An 18,580-nucleotide genomic window follows, 5' to 3' on the forward strand; every position below is an offset into this window, starting at 1 on the left:
GCCCCCAAAAAAAAGAAAATTGAAACCATTTGAAGTTTGTCAAGAGGTTTAAAGAGGGGTGGGAAAAAGATGAAAGCTAACTATATTTAAATTGGATTCTTTCAAAAAAATCAGAAAAATGAAATGACTCAAACTCCCAAGACTCAAATTTCTTATAAAGGTTTTTTTATTTTCAAATGTTACTTATTATTATTATTATTTCTACCCTTTTTGTAGCCTGTAAGCTATAAATTATAGCAACTTTCTGAAGGAACATTACTTTTTGGTGTTTGTCTTTTTATAAAATTCTATTTGCTCTGAATTACAGAAAAAAGGTGGTTCCACTCCAACTATATTTTGATTTATTTTCAAAGTTTCCCAGGAATAATTTTATGAAAATGCAGTTTTTAGTGAAAAAAAAGAAAAAAAAAACTGTAATTTTAGTGCAAAGTTTCTGCAGAGCGACTGGAGTTTATGAGCAGTAAACAAAAGTAGTCCTCCGCCGATATCCCATCATCCCTTCATTTACACACTCTCTCACATGCCAGCTCGGACGAGGAAATCAAACACACACATGGATCTGTTTCTCCTCCCATCTCAATTGCTGCATCACAAACCCAACTGGGTAGTTTTTTTTAAAGTTCTGCTCTTGATTTACTAATGATTTGAAGAAAGAAAAACTCAATTTTAGGCTTAATATTATTTATTAATGTCCCCCATCATCAGAAAATGCCAGTAGAGCGTGTGAAAAACAAACAAAAAACCCACAATTTTCATCAGAGTAGGGCTTTAATGGCATTTAGTGTGACGATCTGGTAGTTAAGGAGGCATTAAAACACTTCCTTATTGTCAATGACAAACAAAGTTTTGTTTTCTTTTTTTAATTGACAAAATATTTCAACAATACAGCATCAATATCTCAAAACTACAATTATAACTAAATATGAATGGCTTAGAACAAAACAGTAAACATAAACAAGCATCTAAGATTTTGAAGTGGTTTTCTTTTTGATTTGCTGTAAAAGTTATTAGGGATTCTTTGTTTTTGTCTCCCTCTGGTGTCTGGTATGAGAAATGCAGCTGGATCACATCGCTGAGATCAAACTTTAGAGTTGTTTTTTCTGACTAAAGAAGTTGATAAAAGTTGAAAAAGCGTTTCTTTTTTTCATGTAGTGAATGTCAGCTCCGCAGAACTCCAGGAGAGAGTTCTGCAGCTCCGCCGGTTCTGGTCCTGACCGTCTGAACTTTGAGTTCCTCCCCGGCTGTGATGCACATTCCGGGATTTGCATACAGAGGAGCGGCGCGCCTCCCTCTCTGGGCTGTTCTCTCTGTGCGGTGCGCACAAGTTTTTCCAGCAGAGGAAAGGAAACAGTCCGGTTCGGATCAACCCCCAAGAAGAACTCCGGACAGAACCTGCGGATCCCGGCCCAACTTCTCCCGGCGTCCCTCCCTCACGCACACGCACGCGGGTCCGACATGTCGCTTCAGACGAGCGAGAAGACGACGCGGACCTTCCGGACGGTGGACCTGCGCTCCTCGGAACCGGTCACCACCACCATGACTTTGGGTCGAGCTCCCGCCAAGACGCAGACGGTGCAGGCGATGCCGTACGCGCTGAACGGCTCCTACGACTCGGTGCGCTACCTGGTGCCGATGCAGCAGTCGGTGCCGCAGCAGTCCTTCATGGTCATGCAGCAGCAGCCGGTCATGCAGTCCGTCATGCAGCAGCAGCCGGTCATGCAGTCCGTCATGCAGCCGGTCATGCAGCCGGTCATGCAGCCGATGGTGCAGCAGTCCGTCATGCGGCCCATGGTGCAGCCCATGTACGTGCAGACCCTCCCGCGCGTCCGGACCGCCACCCAGGAGTCCGACCTGCTGGTCCAGAAGAGCACAGTAGAGGTGAGTCCAAACATCCAAGTCGGAACCAGGAAGCCAAACTGCACTGAAGCGCAGCAACTTTCTGGATAGAAACTCTGATATTTAACATCCAGAAGGTACATTTACAGAAGTTTGATAGTCTGGGTAGATTTTTATTCAATAAAAATATGATCTTATTATAGTTTAGTGGAAAGCTTCGAGTGTTTGGATTCTGTTCCTCAGCATCATCTCACCTGAAGCTCCTGGTCATGTCTGACCCACGTGACCTTAGAGAGCTCATAAGTACAGTTTCTGCTCACACCAGGCTGCAGACATCTCTCTTTATTAGTTTACCAGAACCTGGACTGTGGGTCGCCTGAGCTGCTCTCCTCACCAGGTTCTGGATTCTCTCAGGTTCTGAGGAGATGCTGATGGATGGAGGCCTGAGCAGACCTGACGATGATTTTCTATCATCTCAGGTGTCTGATACCTGGAGTTATTGATTAGAATGAATAACGAGTTTGGAGTTTTGGTTAATATGAGATTTTTCATTAAAAGCTGTGATGGTTTATTACTAGAATCGTCCTTAAAGGAAACTTTATCTTCTAACTTCCCTTCAGAGACACAATTTTAACTGCATTCTCATGATTCATGTTGTCATATTTATAATTTGGTCGTAGAAGAAGAAAATGATGATGAAGCTTCAAAGACATGAAGGTTATAGAGTTATGGAGTTTAGAGTAAATCTATTTTATTTTGAAAGGAACTTGTGGTGGTGTTGAATAAAATACATTAAAATAGTTATATATTGAATTTTATAAATGCGTTTTAATTAAATTACTGTAAATAATTAAATTCTATTTTTGTAAATAAATGTCCCCAAAAACATTAATAAAGTATACACTTTTTAAACACTAAGGTGGGACTTTGTGGCTCTAGCACTGAACCAAATGTCTACATTCTGCAGATCCTTCATCTATTTAATAATGTTATTTTATTTTTATTGAATCTGCATTAATAGATAAACATTTAAAATAAACAAAATTAAGGAAGATCAACACTTCCTGGTTCACTAAAACATTTATTTTTGCTTTTATTTTAATGCTTTTAAATGGACTTATCAATGATTGATATTTTTGTAATGGTAATTATTTATGTAGCTCTGGGCTGTAAAACATCAGAACAATGTGTTCTCTACCAGCTCAGAACATCTAGAGATTGTTTTTTAAAGTGAGTCCATCAAGAATCCTGCTCAGGTTCACGTCTCAGTCGGAACAAGTCGGATCCAAAGGAACTTTTATGTTTGATTATTTAGAAGCTTTTAGGAAAAAAATCAGAATAAACCACAAAATTAAGAAACATTTTGTTTTGATACTAATATTATTCAAATGAGGGAGTGGGTTTTTGATCGTCTCCAGTGATGATCAAAGGATGCCTCAAGAAAAAAGTTTCTAAAAAGGAAAGAAACTGCAGAAATCAAAAGAAAGTCTTCGTGAGAGCATCCCAACAGGTTCTTGTTCCTGTTTATTCCTCCGTGGAGGTGAAGGTTTCATATTTGCTCTGTTCATGTTCAGTTGACTTTGCTCTTATTGAAATGTCGGTTTGACTCGTTCCTCTTTAGTTTCACTAAAGCGGCTAAAGTTTCTTCATTTTGCTAAATCAAATTCTTGTTTTCGTGAAGTCGTTTTCCTAATAGCTCATCAGTGAGCAAACACATGGAGTCACGACCCACTGGCTTTATTTGGTTCTAGTCGGATGCTTTTACGGTCACAGGAGCAAACGAGAGAGAGTTTTATTTCTTCAAAATAAACTCTTTTGTGTCTGCTGCTCTTCTTCTTCTCCAGACCAGCAGCAGGAAGTCCTCATCTTCTCAAGTGTTCAGCCAGTCGTCCAGTCCCACCAAGAGTCCTGCGCTGAGCTATGAGGAGGAGGTGAGAGCTCCAAACCGCACATTTATCAAAGAAAAACTCTTTGATTGGGTAAAAAACAAAACATCCATAACAATTTTAATGTTTAAACTCCACTGATTGAACTCAGTCCAGAAAAGTGATTTTTGCACATTTAGAAATCAAAGCAGTGTTGTTGAAATTCACAGATTTGTGGTGTTTTATGCTTTATTTGACTGTTTTCTGTCAGTTTTACTTCAGTTTCCTGTTGCCATGACTACCTATAACGATATTATGTGTTTGTATAAACTCAAGAATAAACTAAAATATTGTAAAGAAATTGAACTAGAAAAACAACTAAGTTCAACGAACTACCACTAGGGCGGCGACATTCCAGAAAGAAAAGAAATCAAACATGTAAATGAATGTCAATGTATTTGTTTGGTGTTTTTGTTTGGGTGAAGACCAGAGTCTCCACCCAAACAAAGTGTCCAGATCTGGAGCAGGCTTGATCGTTCAAATGTTCTCAAAACAACTTCCCAAACTCAACGTTCCTCTTTCCATCCTTGTTTTTAAAGCTCAATAAAACACGAGTATGACCCACTGTCCTGGACCCGCGTTCACCCCCCAGGCAAACGCCGCGTCGCATGGCAATAACTGAGTTTATGACGTGTGGAGGCATCATAAATCACTGGTTATATAGATCCAGGCCCTCCCAGGTATAGGCCACACCCACAAAAGCCTCCCTCTGTGGACGGGACGAGGCGTTCAAAGCGGCAGCCTCAGGGGTGGAGCGTCACAAAAACAAACAGAAAATAGACGTGAGGAACACCAAGAAATCACTTCATCTATATTCAAAGTGAAAGAATTTCACAACCAAGAGATGTTTTTGTAGATAAAAGTATCTAGAAGATTCAAGGATGGTTCCTTATGGACGTTTCACAGAAGATGCAGTGATACAAAAGAGGCAGAACTTTATTTTAAATCCACCTTTTGCTTTTTCTTCAGTCTTTTGTCTTATTTCCTTTTTTCATTCTGGAAGAAATCCAAACAAAGAAGATCAAAAGAGATGTTTGATGTCAGCATTTGGCTACAAGTTGAGACTTTTCCAGCAGGTGCTTCACGCTAAGAACTTCTTATAAATACATTTTGGTCTTGGAGGCAAATAAGCGTGTGGCTTGTTTGGACACGCTGCTGCTGCATTCTTCCAAACCTGAAGTTAATGGGAGCTTAAAGAATCAGGTCAGAGAGGATCTGCTCCTCCAGACATTAGAAAGCATTCTCAAACGTTTGTATGACGACTTTAGACACGTTTGTTCCAAAAGAAGAACCAGAGAAGTTCCATTACCTGCAATAATGCTGAAAGTAGTCGCTAAAGATGCTGAAGCTTTTTGCTGAAAGTAGTCGCTAAAGATGCTGAAGCTTTTTGCTGAAAATGCAAAAGCTATATCAAAATGTTAAATTTGCTAAAAGACTGGAAATTTAGTTGAAGAACCATGAAAAAGTGCTGAAATTGAATGAAATTTCTGAAAAATCTGTAGCAAAATTAAAAAAATCTCTAATATATTCCAAATTTACTAAAAATATTTAGGTTGGTGTTTAACCCTCAGCACTATAGCTGGATGATTTTCACCCGAGCAAAAGTAATCACACGAATTTCATTATTTTCCTGAGTGTCACGGTCCCCGAGTCGTCTCACGTGTCCCAGGAATGGGTCGACCAAAGATCAAGTCTTCAGGATTATTACTTATTTTTTAAGGATTCTTTTTTCTTCTCAAATTCCTCATTTTTCAGCCATTTTCAAGCCTGTTTTTAAGATCTTCCTATTTATTTATTTTCCATTTTGTTTCATAAACCACAGTTAAGCAATAACTAATTTATCATGTGTTGTCATATCTTGAACTATTTTTTGTGAGAAATTCCTTTGATTGGGTTTATTATACCAGGTAGAAATAACCCAGTAAAAGTAAGTTTTCATAGCAAAAGTGTTAAATATGAGCTGAACTCCAAATCAGCCCCAACAGAGGCTTGTATGTCGCTTAAAAACCAGCTAAACTCCAAAAATAGCCTAACATTCCTCAGTAAACTTAATTAGTCAAAAACGTTGCTAAAATATTAGATAAACTCCAAATTTTTTGAAAATGACTATAAAGATGAAAACATAACCCATAGATATATCTAAGGACTTGTTGTTAATCTACTTTAAATTATGGAATTTGAAGCCTCGTTCATTTTCTATGGAGACACTTTGCTAGATCTTTCAGAAACTATGACTGAGTTTTTATGTGCTGAATATCATACAGAAAGGAGCAGCAGGATCACTATAGTGTGAACGCTGACTAAGGAATCACACAATCAATGCCAACAGTTTGGGTCTAATGTTGAGTTTAGACAGAATGAGCTCAGAAGAAGTTCCACAATTGAACTTTTAGTCATTTTGAGGTAAATATTTGTCTTAATAAACTGCAGATCGTTGGATAACTCGGTTTACTTGAACACTTGGGTTCCTCTCCGTCTTTCTGCTGATCCTGCAGACGTACCGACTGCGACCTAAAGCTTCACAGCTGTGTGAAGGTGCAGCCGTTCAGCTGGGAGCGCTTTGCTGCGCTCAGGCTCTTTCGAGTTCGTGCCGAAGCTCCGCCCCCACAGTCAGTCACACTGTTACATTCCTCGTGGCAGGACCTTAAACTGTTGCACTCCTGACGAGGCACGAACGTTAAACTGAGGCGTGTCTGGTGACTTCCCAGAGGCCTCTGCTGTAGGTGGGGTCCCTGCGTTTGATGTGGACCTGCAGCGTCATGCATGCGGCTGTTGTCATAACAGGGCGGCTCTGCAACGACCTGACAGTGTTCAGCAGACTGACTCAACCCGGTGATGCTAAAGCCTAAACCAAAGAAAAACATGCAATTACTTCAGCCGCTTTAATATCTGCAGTGGAGCAAACTATCAAATCTGTCACTAAAATGTGTTAAAACGTACATTCTTTAATGACTTCTGACATCAGTCTTGGTATCAAAACGTTCAGCTTGTTCAGGACATTATTGCTAGTGTGTTTTGTATTTATAAACTTTATCGTTTTTGGAATATTGAGCAAAATATGCCCCATTAAAATGAATGAGAAAGTCTTCACATTTCAAAATTCAATTTTCAATTCAATTCAATTTTATTTATATAGCCCAATATCACAAATTCAATTTGCCTCATTGGGCTTCATGCCTGTAGTTTTAACAGATGCACAGATGGAGTCATAAAATATGCACAATAGGTAAAAACTAAACAGACTATAAAGAACGGTCATCCCTGTCCTTAGACCCTCCCTCGCGGTAAGGAAAAACTCCTAAAAAAACCTGAGTCAGGAAAAAAGAAGAAACCTTAGGGATTCCCACATGAGGGAGAGATCCTATCCCAGGACGGACAGGAGATACCAGAACGGTTAAAGAAAAGTTAGCTGCTAAAACTGCATGTTAAGTAGATTAGCAACAAACCTTTAAATATATTCATGGGATATGTTTTCATCTTTCATAGAAATGTGGAAAAAAACTGGAGTTTATGTAATATTTTAGCAACATGCTAACGTTCTTGGGTAATTTGGTTTACTGAGGAATTTTGGTCTAAATTGGATTTTAGCTCATATTTAAGCTACACACTACATATGTTGGCTAAACTGGCATGTATTGAGAATTTATAAACAATTTTACTTCAAATTATTCAGACATTTAGGTCAACTTCAGTGCTCTTTAAGAGTTCTGTGATGACATAACCAGTGTTCAAATGTAACATTTTGCAAATAGCTTTAGCATCTTTAGTAACTATTTTCTGCAAACACATTCACACTAGCATTAACGCAGCTAATGTATCTTTTCTGGTTTGTATTATGCTATTCTGTTTCTCTTTGTTTTTCTAGACTAATAAAATAATCGGCAGCTCTAGACCTGAGTGTTCAGGAGAAGAGAAACTATTTAGAGATAAACTGTTATGCAATGAAATGCTGATTACTGCGTTCGGTGAAGAACTAATTATTTACTCCTCCACTTATAAACTGAAAGAATCCCTACAAACCTCTTTAATTATGGGATGTTCTGCTCCTCTTTGTCCTCTAGAGTCGTTTTAGGTGAGAAAATCTCTGCTTCAGTCTGATCTATTTGGGTTACAAATCCCTCAAATGACATGTGAAAACTCAAACTGCACCAACAAGTCGCAGACTGTAATCCTCTCATTGACTTCTCAGGTCTGACGCTGACAAAGAGGATGAGTGATCTGAGAGGGCAGGTGTGGCTTAAACCAACAGACTCCTCCGGATTATTCACCGTCCTCATTTCTACCATTTCTGTAGAAGCTGAGAAGAAAATAGATCAAAGACATGTAGAGTTTGGTTTATGGAGCTAAATGCTGACGGGATAAACTCCGCCAGTAAAAATAATATCTGCAGGATCAGCTTCTTCTTCTGCAAACGTACGCACACCTGCGCAGGTCTGTACAGGTTGGAGACACACCTGCGTACGCTGGGACGTTTGTGACAGAGGAGCTGTGTGCTCCACAGCAGCAGATCTGACGAGTTCACGTCTTCACGTCACTGTAGGACGGGGTGTCGAAGTCAGTCACACAGGGGGCCACATCCAGAACACACCTGAGGTCACGAGTCGACAGGATCAACATTTAATGAACATTAAAACCACATTTTTAAAACTTTTTAACATAATTATGAACTAGATATATAACATTACCTGTGATAATGATAGTGTGAATGCTGGAAGCTGAATTTGGCGGCTGAAGATGCTAGTGCTGATAGCTGAAAATGATGAAATAGATTCCTAAAAGCGATGAAGCTGATAGCTAAAAACATTAGAGCTAAAAGCTGCAAATGCTGAAGCTGATAGCCAGCTAAACAATTAGCTAAATGCCAAATTAACCTTAAAAACAAAACAAAAAATACCCTTAGGTTAGCCAGAAAAGCTAGCATGTAGCTGAAAAAAATAGCTAAACTTCAAAATATCCTAAAAAACTGAAAATAAAAACCTAAATTAGCAAAAACAGCCAGCGTGTACATATTAGCCTAACTCCAAAACAACCTAAAAAAAGACTAAATAATATCGTCCTTGCCATCGGTACCTGATGGTACAATTAGCCACAATTAGCCAAAACAGCTAGCATGTAGCTGAAAAATTAGCCTAACTCCAAAACAACCTAAAAAAATCTTGGTTAATGCCAAAATAGTCCAAGAATTTTGCAGAATGTCAACTGTAAAACTGTAACTTTTTAACATAATTCTGAATAATAAAAGGCAGGAATATTATTCCAGAATAAATCAACTTAAACCTTAAATAACTTTCAATATTTTACTCTCCATAAAAATATATTTTGTCTAAATTATACAAGTTAGAAATGAGCTCAAGATAACATCGGGTCACTAATAACAATAAAATAAAACGATCTGGAGGGCCGGATAGAATTACCTGGAGGGCCGGATCTGGCCCCCGGGCCGTGACTGTGACACATGTGCTTTAGGAGAATAAAAATGTTGTTACTTTACTTGAGTTTTGTTTAAATCCACCCAAAAGAATGTCTCTACTTCAGACCGCTGCAGTTTCGTGTTGGCTCAAGCGAAGTCGACCTTTGGGACGGCGAGGTTTTCTCACTGGACTGCCACGGCTCTGGCTGCTGGAGACACTGAGGTGTCAGGAAACGTTTGCAACAGTTTGCTCCTGAATCTGCAGTAACCTTTCTGGTTTAGATGTGGGGCAACAAATTCTTTCTGCTGCATGCTTGAGTGGCTCCAGCGAGTGACCCGGCAGCCGGCACAAACAGAAAAAGGCATCCGCCTGGACCGTCTGAGGACCTTTCAGGAGCTCTGGCCACGGCTGCTGCACTTGAATTGTCAGGATCTGATGGTGGAGGACCTGTAATGTAGGAGATCCGCCTCACTGACGGAAACATAAACATTTGAAACAGCACAAAACCCCACAGACCAACAAATAGTGATAAAACAGACGGTTTATAATGTAGAGCTGAAACCAGAGCCTTAAATAGACTGAAGGACAATTAACAGAAATGAAAACAGCTGTGGAGGATTGACATGAACCTGTGGTGACTTACAACTCAGAACACGACCAAACCCAAGAACACAACTGAAAACAACAAACTGGAGCTCACAATCTGTACTCAGAAACAGTTAAAACAGTCCGTATCACTGCACCAGGCTCATGACTACAGTACCCACAATGCTCCAGCGGTCCATCAGTACCCACAATGCTCCAGCGGTCCATCAGTACCCACAATGCTCCAGCGGTCCATCAGTACCCATCAGCGGTCCATCAAGCTTCGTTGTTTATCAAAGTTTGCCACAGAAGATCATACTTACGCTGCACTGGCTGTCTGTTAAACAAAATTCAGAGATTTTTCAACGTGCCGTATGGTCAAAAAAAGAAGCTATGGTCACTTGATCGATCCTTCTCTCGATGACGTCAGACTAAATGGCGACAGGCCCGAAATGTGAAAAGAGACTTCAGCTGACGGCTGAACGCTGTTTGACACACTTTTACATCAACTATAAAAGGTAAACTTACCAATTTCAACAGAAACATGTAGAATAATTACTTTATAAATGTCCTATGTTCCATTTCCTGTCTTAGATCGTTCCCAAATCTAAATACAAACTTGAATAATCTTCAGTCTTTGAGGTTCTATTGAAAGTCTTGACCTTTCATTTGAGCCGATTTTATTCTGAGTTCTGTTTTGGTTGAAGTTATTCAGACGTGTTTTAAATACGATCAGCACAAAAACTGATGGAAATCCATGTTGGCCACAAGTTATGTGACCAGAAAGATGCACACTGCTGCTCGTTGGTGTTTTAACCCGAGGTTAACTTTAGTTGTTGAAATAAGAGGTATTTGTTGTTTCTCAAGATATTTAAGGGATAATTGTAAAAATAGGAATGTTTACCAAGTGGCACAGCAAATATTTTAAGTGATGCTATGTTGTTCTTTCTATTTAGAAAAATATGTGCGAAGAATCATTTTTATTATATATATATATTTATATTTTTGACAGTTTCCAATATTTTTTTATCCTTGTTTTCCTTTATTATCCCATTAGTAGCCGTCCGGATCCCGTCAAAAGTTGTAAACTACTTCATATTTTTTAAAATATATTTTTTCTTCTCCTTTTGGTTTATTTCTGTCAGAAAAACCAAGAGTTTATTGATATTTATTATAGTCAGAACAAGAACATGAATCAGTGTTTGTTAAGGTTAAAGTCAGATCTTCTGGCTCCTTTTGGGTTGTTGGACCCAAATGGGTCATCAAGGTTTCTGCTTTAGTCCATTTATCTTGACAACTTGAAAAAACAAAAACATGAATCATTTGGATTTTTGAACTTAATCGATGATGTTGTCAGCTGAGCTGATTAAAATCATTATTACTTTAACAGACGGTGGATTTGGAGGGTTAAAAAACAAACAAAACCATCCAGTAAAGTGAGGAAGAGCTGGTTGGTTGAGGGTTCGGTGATGTTCCTTCACCACGTTAATGAATTTGCAGAGGATCAGATGAATCCACAGTTATCAGATCTGAACATGTTGGAGCAGTGTTCATGTTCTCAGTAATTACTCCTGTTTTTTCTCGGTGGCTTCCACTGAGGCCTTTGTCACTTCTGCGCGGTATGTCAAGAATCCCGGCGTAATTACAGGACGCCGCAGAAGGGCGTGGCTTTGTGGTGAGCCCAGAAAGCTTAACACGCTGTAATGCTTTTTAATGTGAACTGACAGGACATAAATAACACAGATCTCTGAGCCAAAGAGAAAAAAAAACATTTATCTTCTTTGCATACACAGAGACCCAAAAACGAAGCCTGACAGTCGACTTTACCGTCGCTGACAGACGTCTTACCTTGATTGGGCCGTTTGATGCTGCGGCGGCGTTCTGAGTAAACGGATCGTTTTCGGTCTGCAGATCTTGGCGCTGTAAACCCGGATTGCTCCACTCAGCAGCTGGTTCTGATTCCATCATCACAGACACGTCTTCGTCTGGTGGCATCATTCTCTGCAGATCAACACCGCCTCTCTGTTGGCCAATTCTACATTCGGCAGACAGATTTATAACTGAAAACATTGTGGTTGATCATCGTCATCACAGCTGCAGGCAGAGTTGAACACCTGCTGCTCTCAGCAGCTTCCTTCAGTTTGTTATTCATCACAGGAACCGAGGAACCTTCAGCGTTTGGAGTAGAGCTGGATTCTAACCGACAGCCTTCAGGCGCTGGTCCATAGCGGGGGAGGGGGGGGGGGTAATATTGGGATCTGTTAGTGATCCATAATGTGATTACGAGAGGAATTTTAATGCATGAACAAATGAAACAACTATTTCAATTTCACTGCACCAGATTTGTTTAAATAAAAGTCAACAAGACTTAAATAATTCTAGAAAACGATCCACGACTGAATGTGAGGCGAGCATTTAACAAGAAAAGGGCGCCCCCCCCATTGGTTGTGAGGGGGGCCAGCCAATTAGTCGTGAAGGGGGTCACCTGATTGGTAGTGAAGGAGGTCAATCAATTGATTGGGAAGGGGGTCACCTTTTTGCCCTTTTTTGGCCTAAAGACCAATGTTTGATGATTAAATACTTCAAACCGTCATGAGATAGTTGGTAAACATCAAAGGTAACCATTTACGCCGTCTTGTTACTCGTATTACACAGACTAATGACGATTACTTTGTGATTTAATGTGCAGGCCTACACAGGACTGAGGCTTCTGGGAAATAAAGATCTTTATTATTTAATGACAGAAATGAACATATTTGTACTCAACATACAGCATATATATAACATGTATATTCATAATAGCATAACACAGTAATATTACTGGTGCAAATAAAAAAATAAAAATATAACAAAAATATAAGTATTACAGTATCATTAATGTAATTTAAAAAAAGGCAGTAATAAAACATCAAAATCACTAGTGAGAAAAAAAAACACTGTAAGAAATCTAAAAATATAAACATAAATAAAATCCTGCCGTTGCATCCAAATACGTGGCTCCTTAATGACTGCCAGATTGGGAAGTTTCCTGAATAAATTCCTGATATTTGCTCAAATGATGCTGTTTTTCCCCAATCTGGCAACATGTCAGACATAGACTCGTATCACTTCCATGAACTGTAGTGTACGTATTGAAGAAAAACCGATGAAACTGTTGATCCCATCACGCTTGCATCAGTCTGTCAGAAACAGACAGACGGCTGGATCCAGACAGGAGATCAGGAGACAAGAACGGCTAAAGGTCCACAGAGCTAAATCAGGGTCAGGCAGGCAGAGGTCAAACAGGAGCATGAGGGCCTCAGAGAACAACCGTAGGGGTCAGGGTCCAGGTGAGGGTCCAGGTGAGGGTCCAGGTGAGGGTCCAGGTGAGGGTCCAGGTGAGGGTCCAGGTGAGGGTCCCTGACCTGACGAAGCAGGGTCAGATGAAACAGAAGACGGATGTTTAGTGGATTAAAGTTATAAAACAGTATTTTTCTTTCATAATGAGATTTTTGCTAATGATTTATCTCAGGAAGTTTCTAGTTCTTGCTGAAGATCAAAGAAATCAGCTTCTTTCCTCTAGAAATCCGTCTGAGGAACACCTCGAGGCTCCTGAGCGTCAGCAGAACAAACACATTTCTCACATTCTGGAACGCAGAAATATTAATGCTTTTAAATTTAGAGTTTAATGTAATAATTTATTATTAAAACTTTAAAAAGAAGCTTGTTTGTTGTGAACAGAAGAAGACAATAAAATGAGGAATTCCCTCAGGTTTCTGCCTGTAGCTAAGTTGCAGGTGAATAATTCTCGATGAGGACGTGTTGTCCCGCTCTCACACAAAGAGGCTGTTGTAAGGCGACTCCCTCGCTCCAGCAGAACCTCTTGGGTTACTGTCACTCCTAAAGCTGCACACAGACCTTCATCACGCGGATCCAACGGCTGCATGAAGGCGTTGGGTTTCTGCCTTTTTGGTTCTACTGCTTTGTGAAACGTCACCTGCAGGCAGGAGCGACGAATCCAAACCCAACGTTTGCTCTGAAACAGGAAAGAGCTGCTTACACACAAACAAACATGAGCTCCTCTCATCGTGTCATCGATCTGCTCAGAGGAAGTACAGCGTTGGAAAAATAAACAGAAAAAAGAATTTTAAGTCTCTCAGTACTGAATGATCTAACAGAGGACGGTCAAAGACAATCATACCAGGGGCCAAAATCCAAAACACAACTTAGGTTTGCATGAAAATGAAATATCAGCTAAAGTCCAAATTAGCTTAAAAAGTGTGAAAACGCCTAATTTAACCAAAACAGCTAGCATGTAGCGGAACATTAGCTAAGCTCCAAAACAGAACGACCCAGAGGGTTCCTAGAAATAAAACTTCTAGATAAGACTTCATAATAACATTCATTAAGAAGCTTTACTAACACAATAATAATGAATGTGTTTATACAGTGGAGGATATTTATTAGTACAATAAGACAAATAAAGTTTATGAACATATTTATTAAGAATTATTCACATCTAAAGTGAGAAGATTGTTTACAAAGGACGTATTAATAAACTGATTATAATCTTAAAAATATGAACTATCTTTGTCAACATGTTGAGTGTTGTGCAGCACCTCATGTTACTAATTCTATTCTGTTCTATTCTATTCTATTCTATTCTATTCTATTCTATTCTATTCTATTCTATTCTATTCTATTCTGTTCTATTCTATTCTGTTCTGTTCTATTCTATTGTTGTAGTTCTCCTCAGAGAACACATCTAACCTGAATATCTCTTAATAGCTGTACGCTACTGAACGAAGTCTTGTTAGTATCTGCAGAAAGGGATTCTGGGAGTTGTAGTTTTTGTGGATTAAGAAAAAAAATAACCTAAAAAAGTTTATTTTTCTCTGGTAGTCAGAAGGTTAAGAGCTTTGATATTTATCAAACTGTTGCCATGTTTAATGAGAATATTCAGATTTTTTACAAAGTAATTTACTATTTGAAGGATACTTCAAGAGATACTTCATAAGAAAATGATTAATGATCAAACCATGTCTCCATTTTTGATGTTTCTCCTTTGGACTCATAACAGAACTCCAAATATTTGCTGAAACTGATTTTCATCAGAGACCTCGCCCTTCTTAACTGTAAACTTCACATTTTGAGCATTGAAAGAGATGTAGGGAACAGTTTTTAATAATCCTGAAGAAGAGTAGAGTCACATGATTACCTAAAGTGTTTAGAAAAACAGTGTTAAAACTCAAAACCTTTAGGTTCTCCTAAAGAGTTCTTTAAGGTGGACGGTCCTCTGAAGTTTAGGGTCGCCTGCTTCACTGAAGCTCTTCTGTTCCAACCATAACTGGACCGACTTCAGGCTTTGTTTTGGAAACACCGCCGTCGCTTTAGTCGAGTCTCTGCGGATGTTTCCGTTTCTGACTGGGATAAAAACGTTTGTTTTTTGTCTGTTTTGAAGGTTTTCTGAAGAATCACATGTGATTCTTCAGAAAACCTGATTCTTGAACCTGCAGGTTTCAAACGGGTTTACTTTGAGCTCAACTTTACTATAAGTATAGAAATATAAAATAGTGAAACTGGAGAGCGTGGAGAATCCGGATTCAAAAACATGAGGAAAACGTGATTTTCGAGCGTGTGACTGCAGAGGACGTGACCGAAGTGGAAAGTGTGAAGTGAATCACACGGATTAGAAATGAAGATTTTCCTCTGAAGGTGTGGAGCTCACAAATCAAGGCGTGGACGCTTCAGGACAATGTGTGGTTTAATCGAGATTACTCCTCCGGTCCAGCCCTCCTTCTCCAACCAAAGACCTCTGAGGGTTTCAGGTCGATGCAGACGAGTCCGCTGGGAACTCGGTGGTGATGCGTTCAGGGTCGTCAGGACAAACGTGGAGGTCTCGTAGAGCGACAGGTTGTTAACCTTCAGTTCAGTCCGGACCGGTTCACTCTCCCTTTCAGTCACGGCGGGAATGACTGGTATGTTCATGAAGCCGCCACAGCCCTGCAGACACACCCACCTGCACGCCGCTCCACCCGCCGCTGCCTCATTGTAACGGACAAAATAACCCGCTGGTTTGTGACCTTTGACCGTTGGGCTGTGCAGGAGCGTAAACCAAACTCACTATCAGCCGTTCAGGGTCAGGAGTCACAAACCTCCGAGAGTCACTTGAGGTTTCCTGGTTTGATGCCAAACTTCTTATCCGAACGCCGACAGCTCGGCGGGTTTGATGAATGCGTCTTCATGGGTGTGTCGTCGATGTCGCCGCTTGATTAATTATTTACCAGCAGAAGAATAAAAACATAACGAGCGCCCAAATGTCACATGAGAGCTGTTAGGGACAAACTGCCAAAGAGTTTCTCAGTCAGGTTTTAAGGTTTGGGGCTCAGATTGAGGATCAGCTCCAAACATGTTCTGTTGACACTGACCCCAGAACCGACCCGACCAAGAATCTGACTCAGACCTGATGGTCCTCTTGGTTCTGCAGAGAACAGAAGCAGGTTTCCCCAAACCTTTTCCTGTGAGGGTCACATCAGTCTACTGTGAGGGGGGGGGCGGTTTGTAACAGAGAAGTGTAACAATCACAGCCTAAACGAAAACATTCACGGAAACCAGAAACCCAAACATAGTCAAATTTTAAATAATTCTATAATTTTCATAGAAAAATTTGATACTGAAATATTTAAGTTAATTTTAATTCATTTATATAAACGACCTTCAAACGGCCAAAACAAGGCGCTGTGCATTAAAAGTTCAAAGAACAGTAAAAACAAAACCTAAATTATTAAAAAGCATTTAAAGATAAAAAGTAGACTTAAAAATAAAAAATATATAAATAAGTACCATAAAAGCATGAAAACACCAGATAAAAAGAAAGATAAAACAATAAAACACACCAGCAGAGCTGAGTCTCATTCATGTCTCATGCCTGGCAATAAAAATGGGTTTAAGAAGTGATTTAAAAACATTTAAAAACTAGATAAATAGAATTACCTGTGATAATTCTAGTGAGAATGCTGTAAGCTGAAGGTGGCCGCTGAAGATGTTAGTGCTGATAGCTGAAGAGGCTGAAACTGATAACTAAAAACACTGAAGCTGATAGCTAAAACATTAGCGAAATGCCGAATTATTCTAAAAACTGAAAAAAATTCCAAATTAGCCAAGACAGCTAAGACAGCCAGTTTAGGTTTGAACTGAAATAAAGAAATAAATAAATTATTCAACTGTTTTTAGGACATTTTCTGCTGTTTCTTTAATCCCAAATACTGATTTAATCAGTTTATCTTTCACGTCAGCGTCCTCTTTTCTTCTTTAGATCTTCATCTTCTGGTGTCTCCACATTCCAGTGTTATCTACAGAGATACATTCTTGTCCCAGTGAGCCTCTCTGAGCAGAAGCTGATCTCAGTCACAGCAGCAGGTTTACTGGGAAGTTCTGGTGTTTCATTTTCCTCAGAGCTGCTGTGGAATCCGGTCCGACCACGTTGCTCTGCAGCCGCAGGTTTGAAACTGGAGAGCATTACATCAGCGTCTGTGTGGGAAACCCGCATTTCTGACCCACCTGACGGATCTGACTGAAGGTGTCTCTGCTCACGTGGAGCTTCAAACATGTCATGAATTCCAAACTTGTCTTCTGCAGGTCAGTGACGAGTGCTGACATTCTTCTATAAACCCTCTGAATCATCACAGAGATGCTTTTCCTCATGAAGAGCTTCAGATCTGAAGAAATCTGCAGACAGAAGCTCCTCAGACGGAGAGTCTTCAGTGTTCAGTGGGAAGAGATGCAGAGAAAGACGCTTCAGACACCCGGTTGAGCCGCTGCAAAGGCGACACGGCGGAGTTTGGCAGAGTGGAGGTGAAGCGTGGAGCGTGGAGGGCGTTTTGTAACTGTTGCCAGTATGAATAGAAAGCATTGAGCGTGTCCGCTCATGCTCTGATCTGAGCTGTTTCTGTGGTTTCTAGTTCCAGTCAGGGACAGTCGTTCTGGTTTTCAGTTAACGTCTGCGTTATACTGCGTTTTCTCCAGCTAGAAAAGAAATCTTGAAAAATAACGTCTAAATATTCAGTGAAAAATGTTTTCAAGGATTGGTGGTGCGTGTGCATGCTGGGCGATAGAAAGTGTCTGTCGGGTCGTTTCTCTTCTGTCGTTTTTATTTGTGTCATTTTATTGCTGAACTTTCATGCAAAAAACTTGAAACTGCTGTGCATTTTAAAGACATTTTTGTCATTTTTTTCAGAGAATAACTGAAAATATACTTTATTCTGATATATTGTGATATATTAATAATTTATATAGTGACATACAATTTTTTTTCACATCGTCCAGCACTACTGGATACAACTAATGTCTAACTCTCACTTCAAATGAATTCAGTACAACTTGCAGTACAGATACAACAGAATCCGAAAGTTTTCCAAAATAAAACTTCCTTCAGAATCAGAAAATACCAAACGGCGCCTTCATCACCTGAACTGAACACTTTTGTGTTGCAAAGACGCACTAAATACTTTAAATATCAAAAATTTAAATTATTTCTAGGTAAAAAAGAAGAATTTATATATTTTTACAGAATCAAATCCAGCTGTTTTTGCATTCGTGTAACAGGAAGTGTTGTAGTGGAGACGCTGACACATTTTTAGGATGCCAGCCTGACAGAAAACCAAACTACTGAAGCTCAGAGATGCTGAGGAGCAGAGAGGACTCCTCCACTTAGAACCAGAGAGGATCGAACTGTTTGTTCTGAAAAAAAAGAGGAAAAAAAACATTTTTTTAAAGTAAGGATTAGTTAAACAGCATTTATTTAACTTTGATTAGTTACATTTATAAACTGATGTCTGAGGTTCA

At 39.6% G+C, this 18,580-nt stretch overlaps 1 protein-coding gene across 3 annotated transcripts in view; it reads left to right on the plus strand.

The window, feature by feature from the left end:
• Positions 1–1,144: 1,144 nt before the first annotated feature.
• The window catches only part of pof1b (POF1B actin binding protein), a 32,617-nt gene continuing 15,181 nt past the window's right edge, over positions 1,145–18,580 (plus strand). Inside the window, exons 1-3 of one of the 3 annotated variants that reach the window (XM_036215188.1) lie at positions 1,145–1,665; positions 1,696–1,878; positions 3,681–3,767. In XM_036215188.1, the coding sequence (XP_036071081.1) occupies positions 1,156–1,665; positions 1,696–1,878; positions 3,681–3,767 (780 nt within the window). In that variant the 5' untranslated portion in view covers positions 1,145–1,155. Of the gene's footprint in view, positions 1,879–3,680; positions 3,768–18,580 lie in introns of all 3 variants that reach the window. The other 2 variants (XM_024264081.2, XM_024264088.2) reach the window with 2 other exon arrangements.

The sequence above is a fragment of the Oryzias melastigma genome, linkage group LG14 (genome assembly GCF_002922805.2).
Source record: "Oryzias melastigma strain HK-1 linkage group LG14, ASM292280v2, whole genome shotgun sequence".
Classification (NCBI taxonomy): Eukaryota; Metazoa; Chordata; class Actinopteri; order Beloniformes; family Adrianichthyidae; genus Oryzias; species Oryzias melastigma.